The sequence below is a fragment of the Panthera pardus genome, unplaced genomic scaffold (genome assembly GCF_024362965.1).
Source record: "Panthera pardus isolate Hobbes unplaced genomic scaffold, ASM2436296v1 HiC_scaffold_15, whole genome shotgun sequence".
Lineage (NCBI taxonomy): Eukaryota > Metazoa > Chordata > Mammalia > Carnivora > Felidae > Panthera > Panthera pardus.
Window position 1 is genome coordinate 50,212,252 of NW_026526710.1, and position 15,519 is coordinate 50,227,770.

The following is a 15,519-nucleotide window of genomic DNA, read 5'->3' on the forward strand; positions in this document are numbered from 1 at the left end:
GGCATGTTTTCAGCCTTAAAAAGGAAGGAAATCCTGCCATATACTATGACATGGATGGCTTCTAAGGACATTCTGCTAAGTGAAATAAATCAATCACAAAAAGACAAATACTGTAGGATTCCACTTATAAGAGGTATCTAACGTAGTCATATCCATAGAAACAGAAAGTAGAATGGTGGTTACCAGGGACTAGAAGAAGGAAGAAAGGGGAGGAAATTGTTACTTAATGAGTACGGAGTTTCAGTTTTACAATATAAAAAGGTTGTGGACGTCTGTTGTATGATAATATGTCTGTAGTTAATACTTTTCTTTTTCTGTTTTCACTCATATGTGGAATTTGAGAAACATAACAGAAGACCATGGAGGGAGGGAAGTGGAAAAAAGTAGTTACAAACAGAGAGGAAGGGAGGCAAACCATAAGAGACTCTTAAATACAAAGAACAAACTGGGGGTTGATGGGGGGGGGGTGGGTGAGAGGGGAAAATTAGTGATGGGCATTGAGGAGGGCATTTGTTTGGTTGAGCACTGGGCATTGTATGTAAGCGATGAACCTTGGGAATCTACTCCTGAAGCCAAGAGCACACTGTATACACTGCACGTTAGCTAATTTAACAATAAACTGTATTTTTTGTTTAAATATTTATTTTTGAAAGAGAGAGAGCATGAGTTGGGGAGGGACAGAGAGAGAGGGGACAAAGGATCCCAAGCAACTCTTCACTGAAAGCTGAGAGCCCAATGCAGGGCTCAAACTCACAAACGGTGAAATCATGACCTGAGACAAAGTCGAACGCTCAACTGACTGAGCCACCCAGATGCCCCTGTACTTAATATTTTCAACTGTACAATTAAAAATGATTATAATTGGGGCACCTGGGTGGCTCAGTCAGTTAAGCATCTGACTTCAGCTCAGGTCATGATCTCACAGCTCATGAGTTCGAGCCCCACGTCAGGCTCTGTGCTGACAGTTCAGAGCCTGGAGCCTGCTTCCGATTCTACGTGTGTCTCTCTCTCTGTCCTTCCTCACTCCTGCTCTGTCTCTCTGTCCCTGTCTCTCTCTCTCTCAAAAATAAATATTTAGGGGCGCCTGGGTGGCGCAGTCGGTTGGGCGTCCAACTTCAGCCAGGTCACGATCTCGCGGTCCGTGAGTTCGAGCCCCGCGTCAGGCTCTGGGCTGATGGCTCAGAGCCTGGAGCCTGTTTCCGATTCTGTGTCTCCCTCTCTCTCTGCCCCTCCCCCGTTCATGCTCTGTCTCTCTCTGTCCCAAAAATAAATAAATGTTGAAAAAAAAAAAATTAAAAAAAAAAATAAATAAATAAATATTTAAAAAAATTTTTAATGGTTATGATTAATTTTTTTGTTATGTGTTTTTACACGAATTTTAATTAATTAATTAATTAACTACATTTAGTGAAAAAAGCATCCAATTTAGCTATGAAACTAGCTATTGTATGATGGTAAATAAGAACGTCCCATCATGTGGTGTTGGTCTAGGAAGTTTTTCATTTATTCCATTTATACTGAGCACTAAGGATACATCACACATTATTCAAGCACTGGAGATCAAATCCCTTCCTTCAAAGGTTTTTGGGAAAATTACCAAATTATTATGCAATGGTTATATTGTTTGGTATGGTATGGTAAGAATATGATAGATTCAAGAGATATTAAGTTCACAGAGTTAATAGTATTCTGTTGAGTACTGACTATGAAAGGGGAGGAAAAGGGGGAAATAAAAAATATCCCATTGATTTTTGCCTTTGTATAGATAAGTTGTATTGTCATGCATACAGAAAATTAATTTAAAAAGAAAAAGCAAAAGAAAAGATGAACAAAATTAATAAACTTACAGCAAGATTCATCAAGAAAAAGAAAGACAGGGGCCAATAAAGTCAGAAATGAAAAAAGAGAAGTTATAACAGATATCACAGAAATACAAAAATATGAGACTATTATGAACAATTATAGAAAAAATAATTAGAAAACCCAAAAGAAATGAATAAATTCCTAGAAACATATACTTTTTCAAGATTGAATCAGGAAGAAACAGAAAATCTCAACAGAGTGGTTACTGGTAATGAAGATGAATCAGTAATCACAAAACTCCCAACAAACACAAGGCAAGGACCAGACAGCTGCAGAGGTGAATTCTACCAAACATTTAAAGAATAGTTAATACCTATCCTTCTCAAACTCCAAAAATTAAAGAGGAAACAATGTTTGCAAGCTCATTCTATGAGGCCAGCATTACCCTGGTGTACCAACCAGACAGACACAAAAAGGAAAAGTATAGGCCAATATCCCTGATGAAGACAGACCCAAACATCTTTAACAAACCAAATCCAACAATACATTTAAAAGATCATGCACCATGATCAAGTGGGATTTATTCCAGGGATGCAAATCTGTAAAATCAATCAACATGATATATACCACATTAATAAAATTAAGGATAAAAATCATATGATTATCACAAGAGATGCAGAAAAGCATTTAACAAAATTCAACAGCCATTTATGATAAAAATTCTCAACAAAGTAGGTGAAGAGGGAACATGCCTCAAAATAATAAAGGCCATATATGACAACTCAAAACCTGAAAGCTTTTCCTCTAAGATCAGGAACAAGAGAAGAATGTCCACTCTCACCACTTTTATTCAATACAGTACTGGAAGTCCTCACCACTGCAATTGAATAAGAAAAATAAATAAAAGGCATCCAAATTGGAAAAAAGAAGAGGGGGCGCCCAGGTGGCCCAGTTGGTTACACATCCAACTCTTGATCTCAGCTCAGGTCATGATCTCAGAGTTTGTAAGTTCAAGCCCCATGTTGGGCTCTGTGCTGATGGTGCATAGCCTGTTTGGGATGCCGTCTCTCCTTCTCTCTGCCCTTTCCTGGCTTGTGTGCATGCTCTCTCTCAATATAAATAAATAAACCTTAAAAAAATTAGAAAAAAAAAAAGCAAAACATCAGTATTGTTAAGTACTGTTAAGATGTCCATACTACCCAAAGCAATCTAGAGACTGAAAGCAATCATTATCAAACTACCAATGGTGTTTTTCAAAGAACTAGAATAAATAATCCTAAAACTTGTATGGAACCAGGAAAGACTCTAAATAGCTAAAGCAATATTGAGAAAAAGAAAGAAAACTGGAGGTATCACTCTCCTAGATTTCAAACTATACTATAAAACTATAGCAATCCCATCAGATGGTACTGGCATAAGAACAGACACATAGATCAGCGGAACAGAACAGAGATCCCAGAAGTAAACTCATGCTTCTATGGTCAGTTAATCTACAACAAAGGAGACAAGCGTATACAATGGGGAAAAAATAGTCTCTTCAATAAATGGTGTTTGGAAAACCGGACAGCTACATGGGAAAGAATGAAAGCGGACCACCTTCTTACACCATACACAAAAATAAATTCAAAATGGATTAAAGACTTAAATATAAGCCCTGAAACCAGAAAACTCCTCGAAGAAAACAAAAGCAGTAAGTTTTTTGACATTTACCTTTTACAAAAGTAAAAAGAAACAAATGGGACTACATCAAACAAAAAACGCCTTTTTTTTTTTTTAAACGTTTATTCATTTTTGAGACAGAGAGAGACAGAGCATGAACGGGGGAAGGTCAGACAGAGAGGGAGACACAGAATCCAAAACAGGCCCCAGGCTCCGAGCTGTCAGCACAGAGCCAGATGCAGGGCTCAAACTCAAGGACCGCGAGATCATGACCTGGGCTGAAGTCGGACACTCAACCGACTGAGCCACCCAGGCGCCCCAGAAAAAAAAGCCTTTTGACAGCCAAGAAAACCATCAACAAAACAAAAAGGCAATCTACTAAATGGGAGAAGATATTTGCAAATGACATTTCTGATAAGAGGCTGACACTTAAAATATATAAAGAACTCATAAAACTCAGTATTGACAAAACAAAATCCAATTAAAAATCATCAGGGAAATATAAATCAAAACCACAATGATAGACCACCTCATACCTGTTGGAAAGGCTAGTATCAAAAAGGCAAGAAATAACAAGTGTTGACAAGGATGTGGAGAAATGGGAAGGCTTATGTGCTATAGGTAGAAATGTAAATTGTGCAGCCGCTATGGAAAACAATATAGAGGTTCCTGAAAAAAAAGTAAAAATAGAAATACCATAGGATCCCATAATCCAGCAATTCCACCTCTAGGTATTTATTTAAAAAAAAAAAAACACCTATTTGAAAAGATGCATACATCCCTATGTTCATCACAGCATTATTTACAATAGCCAAGGTATGGAAGCAACCTGAATGTCCATTGATAGATAAGTGGATAAAGAAGATGTAGCTATAAATATACAATAAAACTCAGCCATAAAAAAGAATAAAATCTTGGCTGCTTGCGCCGACATGGATGGGCCTAAAAGATATTTGCTGAGTAAAATACGTCAGAGAAAGACAAATACCGTATGATTTCACTTATATGTGGAATCCCAAAAACAAAACAATTGAGGAAACAAAAAAGAAAGAGACTCAGATACAGAAAACAAACTGATGGTTGACAGAGGAGAGGGAGATAGGGAGATGGATGAAAAGGACAAGGGGATTAAGAGGGACAAACTTCCAGTTAGAAGATAAATAAGACATGGGAACATAGTGTCCAGAACAGTCAATAATATGGTAACAACTTTGTATGGTGACAGGTAAGTAGACACTGTGATCATTTTATGATGTACATAAATATCAAATCATTATGTTGTACACCTGAAACTACAATGATATTGTCTGTCAATTATTACTCAATTGAAAAAAAAGATAATCCTTAAAAAAGAGGTAGGGATTACAACAAATATTCATGCTTTCATTTATTCAATACTGTTTTTAAAGGAGCATTTGCTGTGCACCAAATAATGGACATAAATGGCACAATGACTCTAATGAAATATAGACAGGAAGCGGGGGTGGGGGTGGGGAGGGAATATATTCCCAGGAAAATTATCATAAAAAGGAGCCTCTACATTTTTCAGAGTGTCCATTGGATGATTCATAGGCAAGCTATTATTTTAGTGCTTTCAATTTCTAAACAAAGGAGAGAAATACAGGTACTTTTTTTAAGCAGGAGAAAAATGTACCATTTGTCACATTTCTGCTGTTCTCTAAATTCACAATGTTAAATGCTATAGTCAGTTATAAAATAGAAAGGCAAAATAGTAAATGCTTCTTTTTCGTAAAACTTTACTGTATTGGCTTAGGGAAATTATAAAATTGTATTGAATTTACCATTTTTTTCTGTTCCTCTTCCAATGTACAGTGCTAATAACTTTTTCTAAGTCTTTCAAATTATGGCATGGCTTCAAATCATTTTAATTTCTATTTGCCACCCTGAAATTACAATGAATGATTTATGAATTGTCATTTATTCTGGGAACCAAATATGTCATTTGGTTAACTATTTTAATGCTCAGCTGGATTCAGTCGAATAATAGGATATATTTCAGCATAATTATTAAAAATGATAATACAAAAGAAAAAAGGTATCAGCTTGGAAGACCTAGGATGAAGGAATGGAGAGAAGAAAAAGTCATTTGGGGTTATGTTCAGTTTGAGGTGCTTTGGGATATCCTGGCAGAAACAACCAGTAGAAATCGTGAAAATTCAGATCTGAACCTCAGAAAATAATGCATTAAGTCACCAAAACAAATGTAACTGAAGTCATGGACATGAATGTAATTACTCAGTGAAAAAAGGTATTCAAAACATATCCCAGTTAAATAATTTGATTTCAAGGATAAAGAAGTAAACAATCCATGAAATTTGGAAAAATAGGTTTGCCTTAGGATTTTACATAACAAACACATTATCAACAATGTTCTGGTGGTAAAAGTAAAATAAAGAAATCACACCTAGTCAAGTTGTTCTTTAGTTACAAAGGCAAAAGGCAAATATTTTTAATTGCATACAAACCTCAAAGAATAGAACACATATTCCTTTCCTTAGAAAAAGAAAAATGACCAGGAATTGTAGCCAACCAAGTGATGAATCCAATCAAAGAATTCAGAAAAAAAAAAGGTAAAAGAATAAATAAGTATTTAAATATACCAAAGGAAAAACAATTGTGAGAACCAAATTATATACTATAACAAAACCTTAACAATAAAACCAAATATAGTATATTATATGATATAATGAACATAACACAATAAAATATATAATTACAATAAATATAACATTAGATGTAATAAATACAGGCAATATAATAAATGTAACAAAACAGAAGAACAGTGAAATAGGCTCACTCTTCACCTACCATTGGAGAAAGTCAATAAGAATGAAATTGAAATCTGTTGTTAAAAACAATGAATGGAATTCAATCTCTTAATGTTTTCTATTAACTTCAGGAAAAACACCTCTGAGAAGCATTTATTAATTAGCAACTTTTTTAATTTTATGTTTTTATTTTTCTTTGTTACATTTTGATGTTTTATGCCTCTTACTTAAATTAGCATACAATTATCATCCCAGTTTTGGAAAATTATTTCTGCGTGTCCATATCAATCAGTGTATCAATTAATCACTATATCTAATCTTCTTTTGGTATATATGTTAGGCAGACATCTATAATGATGCTCATAATTAGCTAATGGTGGTTAAATCTGAATGGAGGGATTTAATGTGACTTAAAATTTCTTTCCTTTTCACTTAGGTTTTTTTAAATATTGAAAATGTATCACTTTTACAAAATAAAGTCATTTTTATTTTTTTAAAAATAAATATCTGAATAAATATACATTCATACAGATGTATTTTAACTCCTCGTGGCAGTGTAATTTTGAGTTTATAACATATACCTAATTATAATTACATCATGGTGTCCTTGCTTTCTTGGTAATACTTAGAAGAGCTTCTGTTTTTTGGGGTTTTTTTTTAGCATTTACTATGTGCCAGACAGATACTACATATGCTATATGCTTATGAATTATTATTAACTCTTACCCAAAAGTAGTTAGACAAGTATTATTAGTGGCATTTACAAAGAGGAAACAGTGTCTTTAGTCAAAAAACTTCTGCTTACTTGCAGCTATCGTAAATGTTGAATCGGGATTTAAATCTTGCTCTAAAATCTATACCCTGCCCACTATGCCATGTTTCCTGCCATCTATTGCTGTTCATGACGTTTATCTTATTATCCCAGAACTATCAAAAATGAATGTAATCTAAAACACAGCAGATTCATTTTATGTTGTATAAATAAAGTGTTGTATAAATACAACAGATATAAGTGAAAGGTCTTTGTAGTCTTGACAGGAGATTGAAATTCTCAGAAGTTCTGCCATATCCCTGTATTTGCTTCTTCATCTTTCCTCTATACTATGCATGAAGTCTAGAGTGTAAAATCTTGAGAAGTAGAATCTCAGCTGGTTAGGAGGGTTATTGAGGGAAAATAAATGAGTGCTGAGTGTTGCCCCTCTTCCCCCGCCCACTATACTTATTAACAAGACAAGGAAGAACCAATGGAAAAGTCAAGAACTGGTATTTTAGGAAATATGTGTGGGATAGTCTTCATATATTAACAGAGTCTGATTTCCTCCATAAATTCAAGGGAATTATCTCTACAAGCCCTTGTCCCTAAATACACATGCCAAATTGGCCTCTTATAAGGGTATACCCACTATTCTTGACAGCCTTAATTGGCACTGTGCTAGCGTTTTGATGTAGATGAGTTATTCCTCACAATTCTCAAGGAACCTCTAAAGTCAGCTTATAAGCCACATTCCTGAGACTCGTACTTGGGATCTATCTGACCCCCAAAGACCTCTGCTATAGAGTTCTCCAAAATACCGGAATATAGAGAAAAATGCATTGGTTATCAACAGCAATGCCTGTCTTGAAAGTATAGGAGATAAGCAAAACTTTGTTTATATCTTAATTACTATTATTATGATTTGTCTGTGTCAGAGATATAAAGTATCCTAATGTGTGGCTAGCATTCAGTTTTGTTTTCTGGAATTTCTGTAGCAAATTTCAGATCAAGGCCTAATATGCATGTGTGCCTCACGAGTGAAGTCAGGCCTGATAGCAATGTATATGAACTCCTTATGAGGAATTATTTCCTTCACTCTTGATAAAGCATAGAGAATTTGTAACCAAAACCACAGAGAACTAAGAAAGCAGTAACTATTCATAAACCAGTCCATGAATATTCATTCTAATCACTATGTACTAATCAATTAGTATACACAGTAAGAACAAAATGAAATCTGAGTCTACAGATTGCAGAACTGAATACATCATCATTTTTAAATGACATAACTAAAGATAATACATTTTTCTTTCTGGATGAAAATTCATTTTATGTTCCCTAGTGGACTACATACACAGAAGGCAAAAATTGGACCTAAGTGTCCATTCCTACATATACATATACATATCCTACATACTCACATAATTGGATATTCATTGCTTTGTTTGCTTAAGACAGAAAAACAAATAAAATTGTGAGTTTGCCAAATTGCCTGTTTTAAACAATGTGGCGGGCCTTTAAAAAATACACAATAATGCATTCATCCAATACGAATAGAAAAATAATGAATTTTCTGGTTCTTTCCTAAGTTTATCTTTCATACTACCAAGTGGTATCTATAATGTGTTTTGGTAGTTTGAATTACAAGTCGATGTTTCAACTAATTGTGGCCAAAACCAAAATGTCAACCAGGATGGAAAGCTTCTAAAAACAAACTAAACTGAAACTACCAAAAATGTAAAACAGAATAACCAAAGTAACTAATTTAAAATGATCACTGATGAAACATATTTTATAGTCAACATCAGACCTTTGCTATATTTTTTTTCAGAACTGTTTTAAGTTATTCACTTCACTCATTTAAATTTATGATATCTTTAATGAAAGAACACATAAAAATAATGGCGGTGGTGTGAACAAAACTTAGATGCAATGCTCAACAAACTGCACGTGCGCGCATATACACGTGTGTGCACGTGCATGCAGGCACACACGCAGATCCTCCTCCAGACCTAAAATGGCTGAGTTGCAGGATGTTGTTGCTTGGCGACCACACAGTATCTCCTCAGCCACAGAGTAATCTAAACAGTGATAGATATGCCCCCCTCAGCTTTGGGCATGGCCAGGACAAATATTAAAGGGCATGTTTATCTTTCTAGTATCCTACATTTTCATTTGAAGTCTGTTGTCACTTGCTTGATTTTGTCATCAATTAAATTTAGATTTTAGGGGAAAGAGTATTTGCAAAGCTACAGCTATTCGTTTAAGAAAAGAGGTAGAAACAAGCTTCTTTCAGACTGAAAGCTAGTCCTGTTTCTATTAAGTCTATGTGCTGTGTCTACTCTGTTCTGGTACGACCTCCCAGTTGCGATCAGTCCCCCTTTCTTTCATTAAACACAAGCAGTTAATTAGCCCCAGCCTGTCCTCTTCCCTTCTGTCTGTCCCTTTTCAAGGTAGTAATGATGTCTAATTACCAGCAGCAGTGGGTTACTGCAACATCAGGCGCAAATCTCTCTCGCTGACAGCAAAGCTAGCCGCAAACCCTCAAACCTCAAACAGCTAGAATGATTCTTCCGTCTACTTGCAAATACCAAAAACAGTACTTTATTTCAGCCAAGATATGCCTTTGACTTTAAAATATTTTTTTTGTCTTGCTGGTGATTGTACTCCCGCTACTACAAGGAAAAACTCATTCTTAAGGAAGAAATAATTTGAGATGCGGAGAAACACATGATAAAAGGGGAACCTTTTATTTATTTTTTAACTTGTTGAAATGATGATTGGCTGTCTTTCAGGGAAGGCGGAGCCTATAATTCTGTGAGAGGAGCAGCATAAAATTTTCATAAAGAGCAACAGAAGAGTTCATGAATTAAAAACCTCTTCAACATTTCAAAACAGGCTTGAATGAAGAGCAAAGCCCTTAAATACTACTACATGGAAACCACTATCTAAGAATATCACCTGATGAATTACATTTTCTCCCATAAATATATGAAATCTTTACTGAAAAGAGAAATATGTGTTACTTTAGTATTCACCCTGAAGTTGTTTTTCTGTTAGATGTCTTAGCAATAATTCTTTATCAACTCTGCAAAAATTTTTGAATGAAAATATCGGTATCTGAACATGTGAATTCTGATTTGAATTACTGGCATCCATATTTATCTTACTGCCTCTACAGCCATTACACAATTTGTGTTATTTACAATTTTTTGTTAATGTTTTCAAAGGGCACATCTGTTTATACATATAGTGGATATACCCAAAGTATAAATTGGACCAATTCATACAGGGTGGAAACTATCTGACAGGTAAATGCAGGAACCTGACTTTAATGTAAAAGGAATGAAAAACAAACCTCCCAGCTAGCAATTGTTACGAAAAACATATAGAATATTATTAAATATTTAGGTAAATATACTTTAAATTATTATTTTATTTATTCAATTAGCCCAGTGTTCCCCTAAAGGAGAATACATTCTTATGTTTTGAATTCTAATTTACTTTGTCTAACAATAAGTTATTTTTAAAAATCAGGTTAAGTTACTCCTGATACAAATGAATCAAAGCACTTAATTCTCTACAACAGACTTCTGCTCATCCAGATGTAAATAAACCTCAGTTCTAATCCAGACCCAGCTAGTTCTCATTATTTAGTAAAGCAAGACAGTAATCTCACCATTGTCTTTAGCAATGCCACGTTCAAAGAGAAGGCTGTATTTGTAGATCTACCTCCCAGAAAATTCCAACAACAGTACTTTTTGGAAAAAAAACAGAACTTTCATGTGTGTTTCTGTTTCACCTTTATTTCCGTTTCCCGTTTTCCACATACATTCCAAAACAAACACACTTCCTTCAAACTACCCCTAACGAATCTCAGAAAACCACTAACTGGTTTTCCAAACCTAAAAGAGCGCTCCAAATAATCCTCTGAAAAACCTTCCATGCACAGATTTCCAATTGCATATACCTCCGTTTGAGACAGAAGAATAGCTTGCAAGACATCTCCTTTCTAGCATCCTCCAGGAACACTGCACGGGAAAGGGTTGCCAGTATGGGGGGTGGGGGAGCGGGTGGAACAGGAGCAAATGCTCAAGAAACCCCAAAGCCAGGCAAAAATGCAAAGGATGCCAGATACCCTCCCCCACCCCTACTCCAGGCGAGTACCCACCGTTCCATGACGGAGAAAGAGGTCTTATGGATCTGATCTGCAATCCTACTTGTAGCCCACAGTTCCCATCTTCTTAAAAAGGCAATCGACGCTGCTGCCGCTCGCCAGCCTCACAGCCTTCTGCCCTGTACACCAGGCTCTCAGTGCCCAGCACCTTGCTGCGCCTGGGCTTAGAGCTTTGTGGCCCTGAGACTAGAGCTATCCCAGAATGAGGAGCAAACACATATACCATTTGATTGCGCCCAAACCCATGTCTCTTTGTTGTTCATCATGTAGCGGCGGCTTTATTTGTGAAAGGGGGAAGTGAGGAAGGGAATGGGGGGCGGGGAGGAGGAATCTCCCGGACCTCATCCACAATCTAAATAGTCGTGGCAAGATCTCTGGGAGTGCTCTAGGCGATCGGATAACCTTGCGTCTCCCGGGCGGCGGTCTAACAATAAAACCGGATAGTGTCGGGGGGCGGGGGAGGGGGGAACCCCACATCTCTGACCAGCGCCACAATCGGGCTTTGTGCCAGTTAGGAGACACTGTAGACGATCGATCAGAATCGTCTATTATCAGAGCGTGCGTCTGGGGTTCCAGCGTGGCCTTTATGCTTGGTGGCAAAAGCGGGACACGCGCCAGGCGCCCAGCGAAGGACACGGGACAATGGCCCGACCCGAGGACGCTGGAGGCCGCCCGACCCGGGGATGGAAGCTCCAGGAGCGGGTTCAGAAGCCTGGGAGGCGAGGAGGGCGGCGAGCTCTGGTGGTGCGCTGCCGCTTTAAAATAAAGGACCACAAAGACTCCACCGTGGGGGAAACGCGCCTGGCTCATGCGAGTGGGGACGACTTGGGGAGGGGGGTTGAGAAAGGTGGGGGGCACACGAGCCAACGGTGGCTCACGGCTCCCCCTTTCTCCCCCCTCTCTCTCCCCTCCCCGCCGGCTGCTCCCGCAGACAAATAACAGAGGAAGGGGAGTCACTCACCGTGGTCTTGACCGGCACGTAAAGCACTTGCTTGGCGCAGCCGCCGCCCCCGCGGACCTCGTCCGGCTGGCCCAGCTGGAAGCCCTTCGATTTGACCCAGAATTTAAATTTGGCGTTGTCCGTGGAGCTCGACTCGGAGCCGTTGAGGAGCTGGACGATCCGCTCGTATTTCTTACGGGTCACCGTCTTGGTCTTGCCTGAGTCCCCGTAAGTCCTGAGGCACCAGTCCTGGAACTGGCGGTACATGTCGCGCTCGCTCTCCATGTTCCCCGTTCCCGGCCGTTGGCTGGATGCTCCCAGCGCACTTCGCACCTGTTCACCCCGGGCTCATGAAAAATGCGGCCACGGCCACGATGTAGGGACGCGAGGTCCCGGCCGCCGCCGGAGCCTGCCTCGGGTGGGGGGAGGAACGGGGAGAGGGGAGGAGGGTCCGGTTGGGCACCAGCAATCAATGCCCCGTGCTACCAAGTCTCTGGTTCATTCGTAATTGCAACGGATGTCTCGGACGCTGGTCTCGGACGCTTTTCTCGTCCTCTTAGTGATGGGTCTCTTTAATATTGTGTGATTAGGACCATCCCAACAGCATCTGGCCCAGAGGAGCTGGGTTTTAAATAATTAAAATCCCATTCCTTGGTTTATTAAAAATCCCAATATTGACTTGGGGTGGTCCCTGGACGCTTCACCCCGGGGCTGTGTCCGGGGCAAGGCAGGTGGAGCGCCGCGCCGCCTCCCAGCGCGCGCCCCAGAAGCTTCCCTGGCCGCTGGCCCCACCGTGCAGGAGCGAGGGCTGAGCTTCTCTCGAAAGCAGCCGCCCGGCCGAGCGCCTGTGAGCCCCGAAGGGCACCCGGGTCCCCGGGCTCTCCTTCCTCCAGGGTCCCGTTACGCTTCGACCTTCCCTGCGTGGGGCGTTAAGGGACTAGAAAGAGAGAAAGTTCTTACCTGTCATGTTGTTAAGCCTATCAAATCCTGCTACACAGGAAATCATTAAGGTATTTTTTTTTAATGGTTTAAAATGTCATTTCTTCATATGCATTTAGGCTAAATTCCAATCCTGCAGGTAGGTTCCAGGAGTTAAGTCCCAGAATTAACAAAACATTCGTGGATATTTGGCCATAGTTTTATAGGAAAGGCTGTGATACCCCAAACAGATAGCCGCTCCAGGGGGATGTGGGTAAACGAAGGCAGGCCGCGGGCGGCGGGTCTCCCGGATAATGACGGGGTCCCCAGACAGGACTCCTCTGGTTTCTGCTGGACTGGGTACAAGGCATAGAAGTAAGTTTATAATACAGATGCTTACAACCCTTTGCATGAAATTAAAATATACAGAGAAATTATTTTCCCCTTGCTTGGTTACAGTTTGCAGTTCACACAGGAGGTTTCGTATGTCTATTTTCCCCCTGCCACGTCATGGACACCCCTCCACTGCTCAGAGTAGCCAAATATGAGTTCCTCTGGACGATTTTCTCAAGCAAATGAAATCGGCGGCTTCTCCATTCAGGATTTCCACCCGTTGGTTACAGAGCTGGAAATAGGGGAGTTCCCATCCTCCTCGCGCTGCGTGCGATTGCGGCCGCTCCTCTTTATTCTACTCTCTGCGGAGGCCCGCGCCCGTCCCGGGAGGCGGCTCTGCCCGGAAGGCGGCCCGACCAGTGCCCCGCGCCTGGTCCGCGTCCTAGCCCACCTTCGCCCCTCGTCGTCGTCTCCCAGACGAAAGCCCCGAATGGGAACGCTGAGTGTTTGTACCCACTGCGCCGCAGCTGGTCCCGGCACTTGCAAAATGGTCAGTGGCTCCTGCTCGGCCAGGCTGAGTGCGTGCGTGTGTGTGAGCAAGGGAGCGAGGGTGTGCGGTGTGCGGGGGGGTGGGGGGGGTGCGCTGTGTGTGCGCGCGTCTCCGGGAAGGTCTCGCGGCGGCTGGAGCCGGGACTGACAGCCCGGGCGGAGCGCGAGCAGCTCCACACACTAAACCTCTCGCCTCTCCCCTCACCCCTACCCCTCCCACTCCCCTCTCCTCCCACCCCCCCCCCCCCTCCCTGGCCTCTTCCAAGCTCTCTGATTGGCCAATGGGACAAAAGTTTCTGTGGAGACGGCTGGGCGCTGACGTCACGGGCAGAATTGTCCCATTTAGGGATCCCGGGGGCAGTGCGCATGCTGCAGGCTGCAGGTTAGAGGCAGGAGGAGGTAGCAGCGGGCGCGGCGGCAGCCAGGTGGCGGAAAGGAGCACTCAGCATCCAGGTGGGGGGACGACTCCAGCAGGGTTTCCATGGAGATTCCTCTGGGTCTAGCCTAAAAACAGCAGATCAGCTGACACCATTAGCTCAGGACCTAATTACTGCTTATTGGAGCAACAAATGAGGGAGAGGGCCAGCTGCAAAGGAAGAGTTTTTATTCCCCCCCCCCCCTCCCCGCCCCATCTCCTCCTTTCTCCCCTCTCTGTCGCTCTTGAGTCCCGGGTGAATTCTCATTAACTTGCAAGATTCCTGCAACAACAGCTACCCTTCTCCAGAGGCCACCCTGACTGCTTTTATTCTTTTTATTTATTTTGTATTTTAAAAAATGCTAAAACAAATCCGTTGTCCTGAGTCCTTGAATTTTTGCCCAGTAAATACTAGATCAGTAGAGCTCAGAGTCCACTAATACAAGTGACAAGTGGATCTAATATGGGGGGGGGGGTGGCAGGAAGGAAAAAACACTTTAAATTAGGTATTTATCTTTAGGCCTTTCACATTTAAAAATTTTTGTTAGTATCTTAAATAGATATGTGGACTAAGCAATCAGAAGCATATTTTGAATCACTCTCATAAGTGATATACCTCACAGGAACACTATTAAAAGTTTATCTAGTGGCATCAGAGATAGAGGGTAATTCCAAGTTGGAAGATCTAGATTGCGTTGTATGTTAGTGAAATGTTTCCTAGAAGATTCTGGAAGTATAGTTGATCCTGGGGTGGTCATTCATTCAAGAGTAAGCTGGTTCTATAGAGTTCACTTTTTCTTCTGGTTAAAACTTAATTCACAATTTCAGAATTCTTTTTAGTAGCTCTTTCATCTGAAAAAGTCACCTCTTCTCCTCTAAGCCTCATTCAAGTACTTTCAGAACTATAAAGCCTTCTTCTTTCCTTGACTACTCAATTTAAAACAGTCTGTCTCTCTATGCTCCTCTGCAGAAGTGTCTTTCAACCATTTTTTTAACCTTGTCTCATAGTAAAGCATATACGTTACACTTCATACAGCTGTCCTCCAAAAATGTTATGAAAAAATATATTTTACTGCATGGAATACACACTGATATCTACCCCATTTTCTCCTATTATTATTATTATTATTATCATTAGTATTACTACTACTATTACTACTCTTTGGTAATAGTAGTAACTCA

At 40.3% G+C, this 15,519-nt stretch overlaps 1 protein-coding gene across 5 annotated transcripts in view; it reads right to left on the reverse strand.

Annotated features, from left to right (window-relative positions):
- The window catches only part of NOL4 (nucleolar protein 4), a 426,109-nt gene extending 413,118 nt beyond the window's left edge, over positions 1 to 12,991 (reverse strand). For 4 of the 5 annotated variants that reach the window (XR_002084657.2, XM_019465438.2, XM_019465437.2 and 1 more), the window contains exon 1: positions 12,144 to 12,991. Coding sequence is in view for 3 of the 5 variants with exons in the window: in XM_019465438.2 (XP_019320983.1) it covers positions 12,144 to 12,407 (264 nt within the window). In the remaining 2 variants the exon portion in view is untranslated. Of the gene's footprint in view, positions 1 to 11,176; positions 11,601 to 12,143 lie in introns of those variants that run through there. The other variant, XM_019465440.2, reaches the window with a different exon arrangement.
- Between the last annotated feature and the right edge of the window lie 2,528 nt (positions 12,992 to 15,519).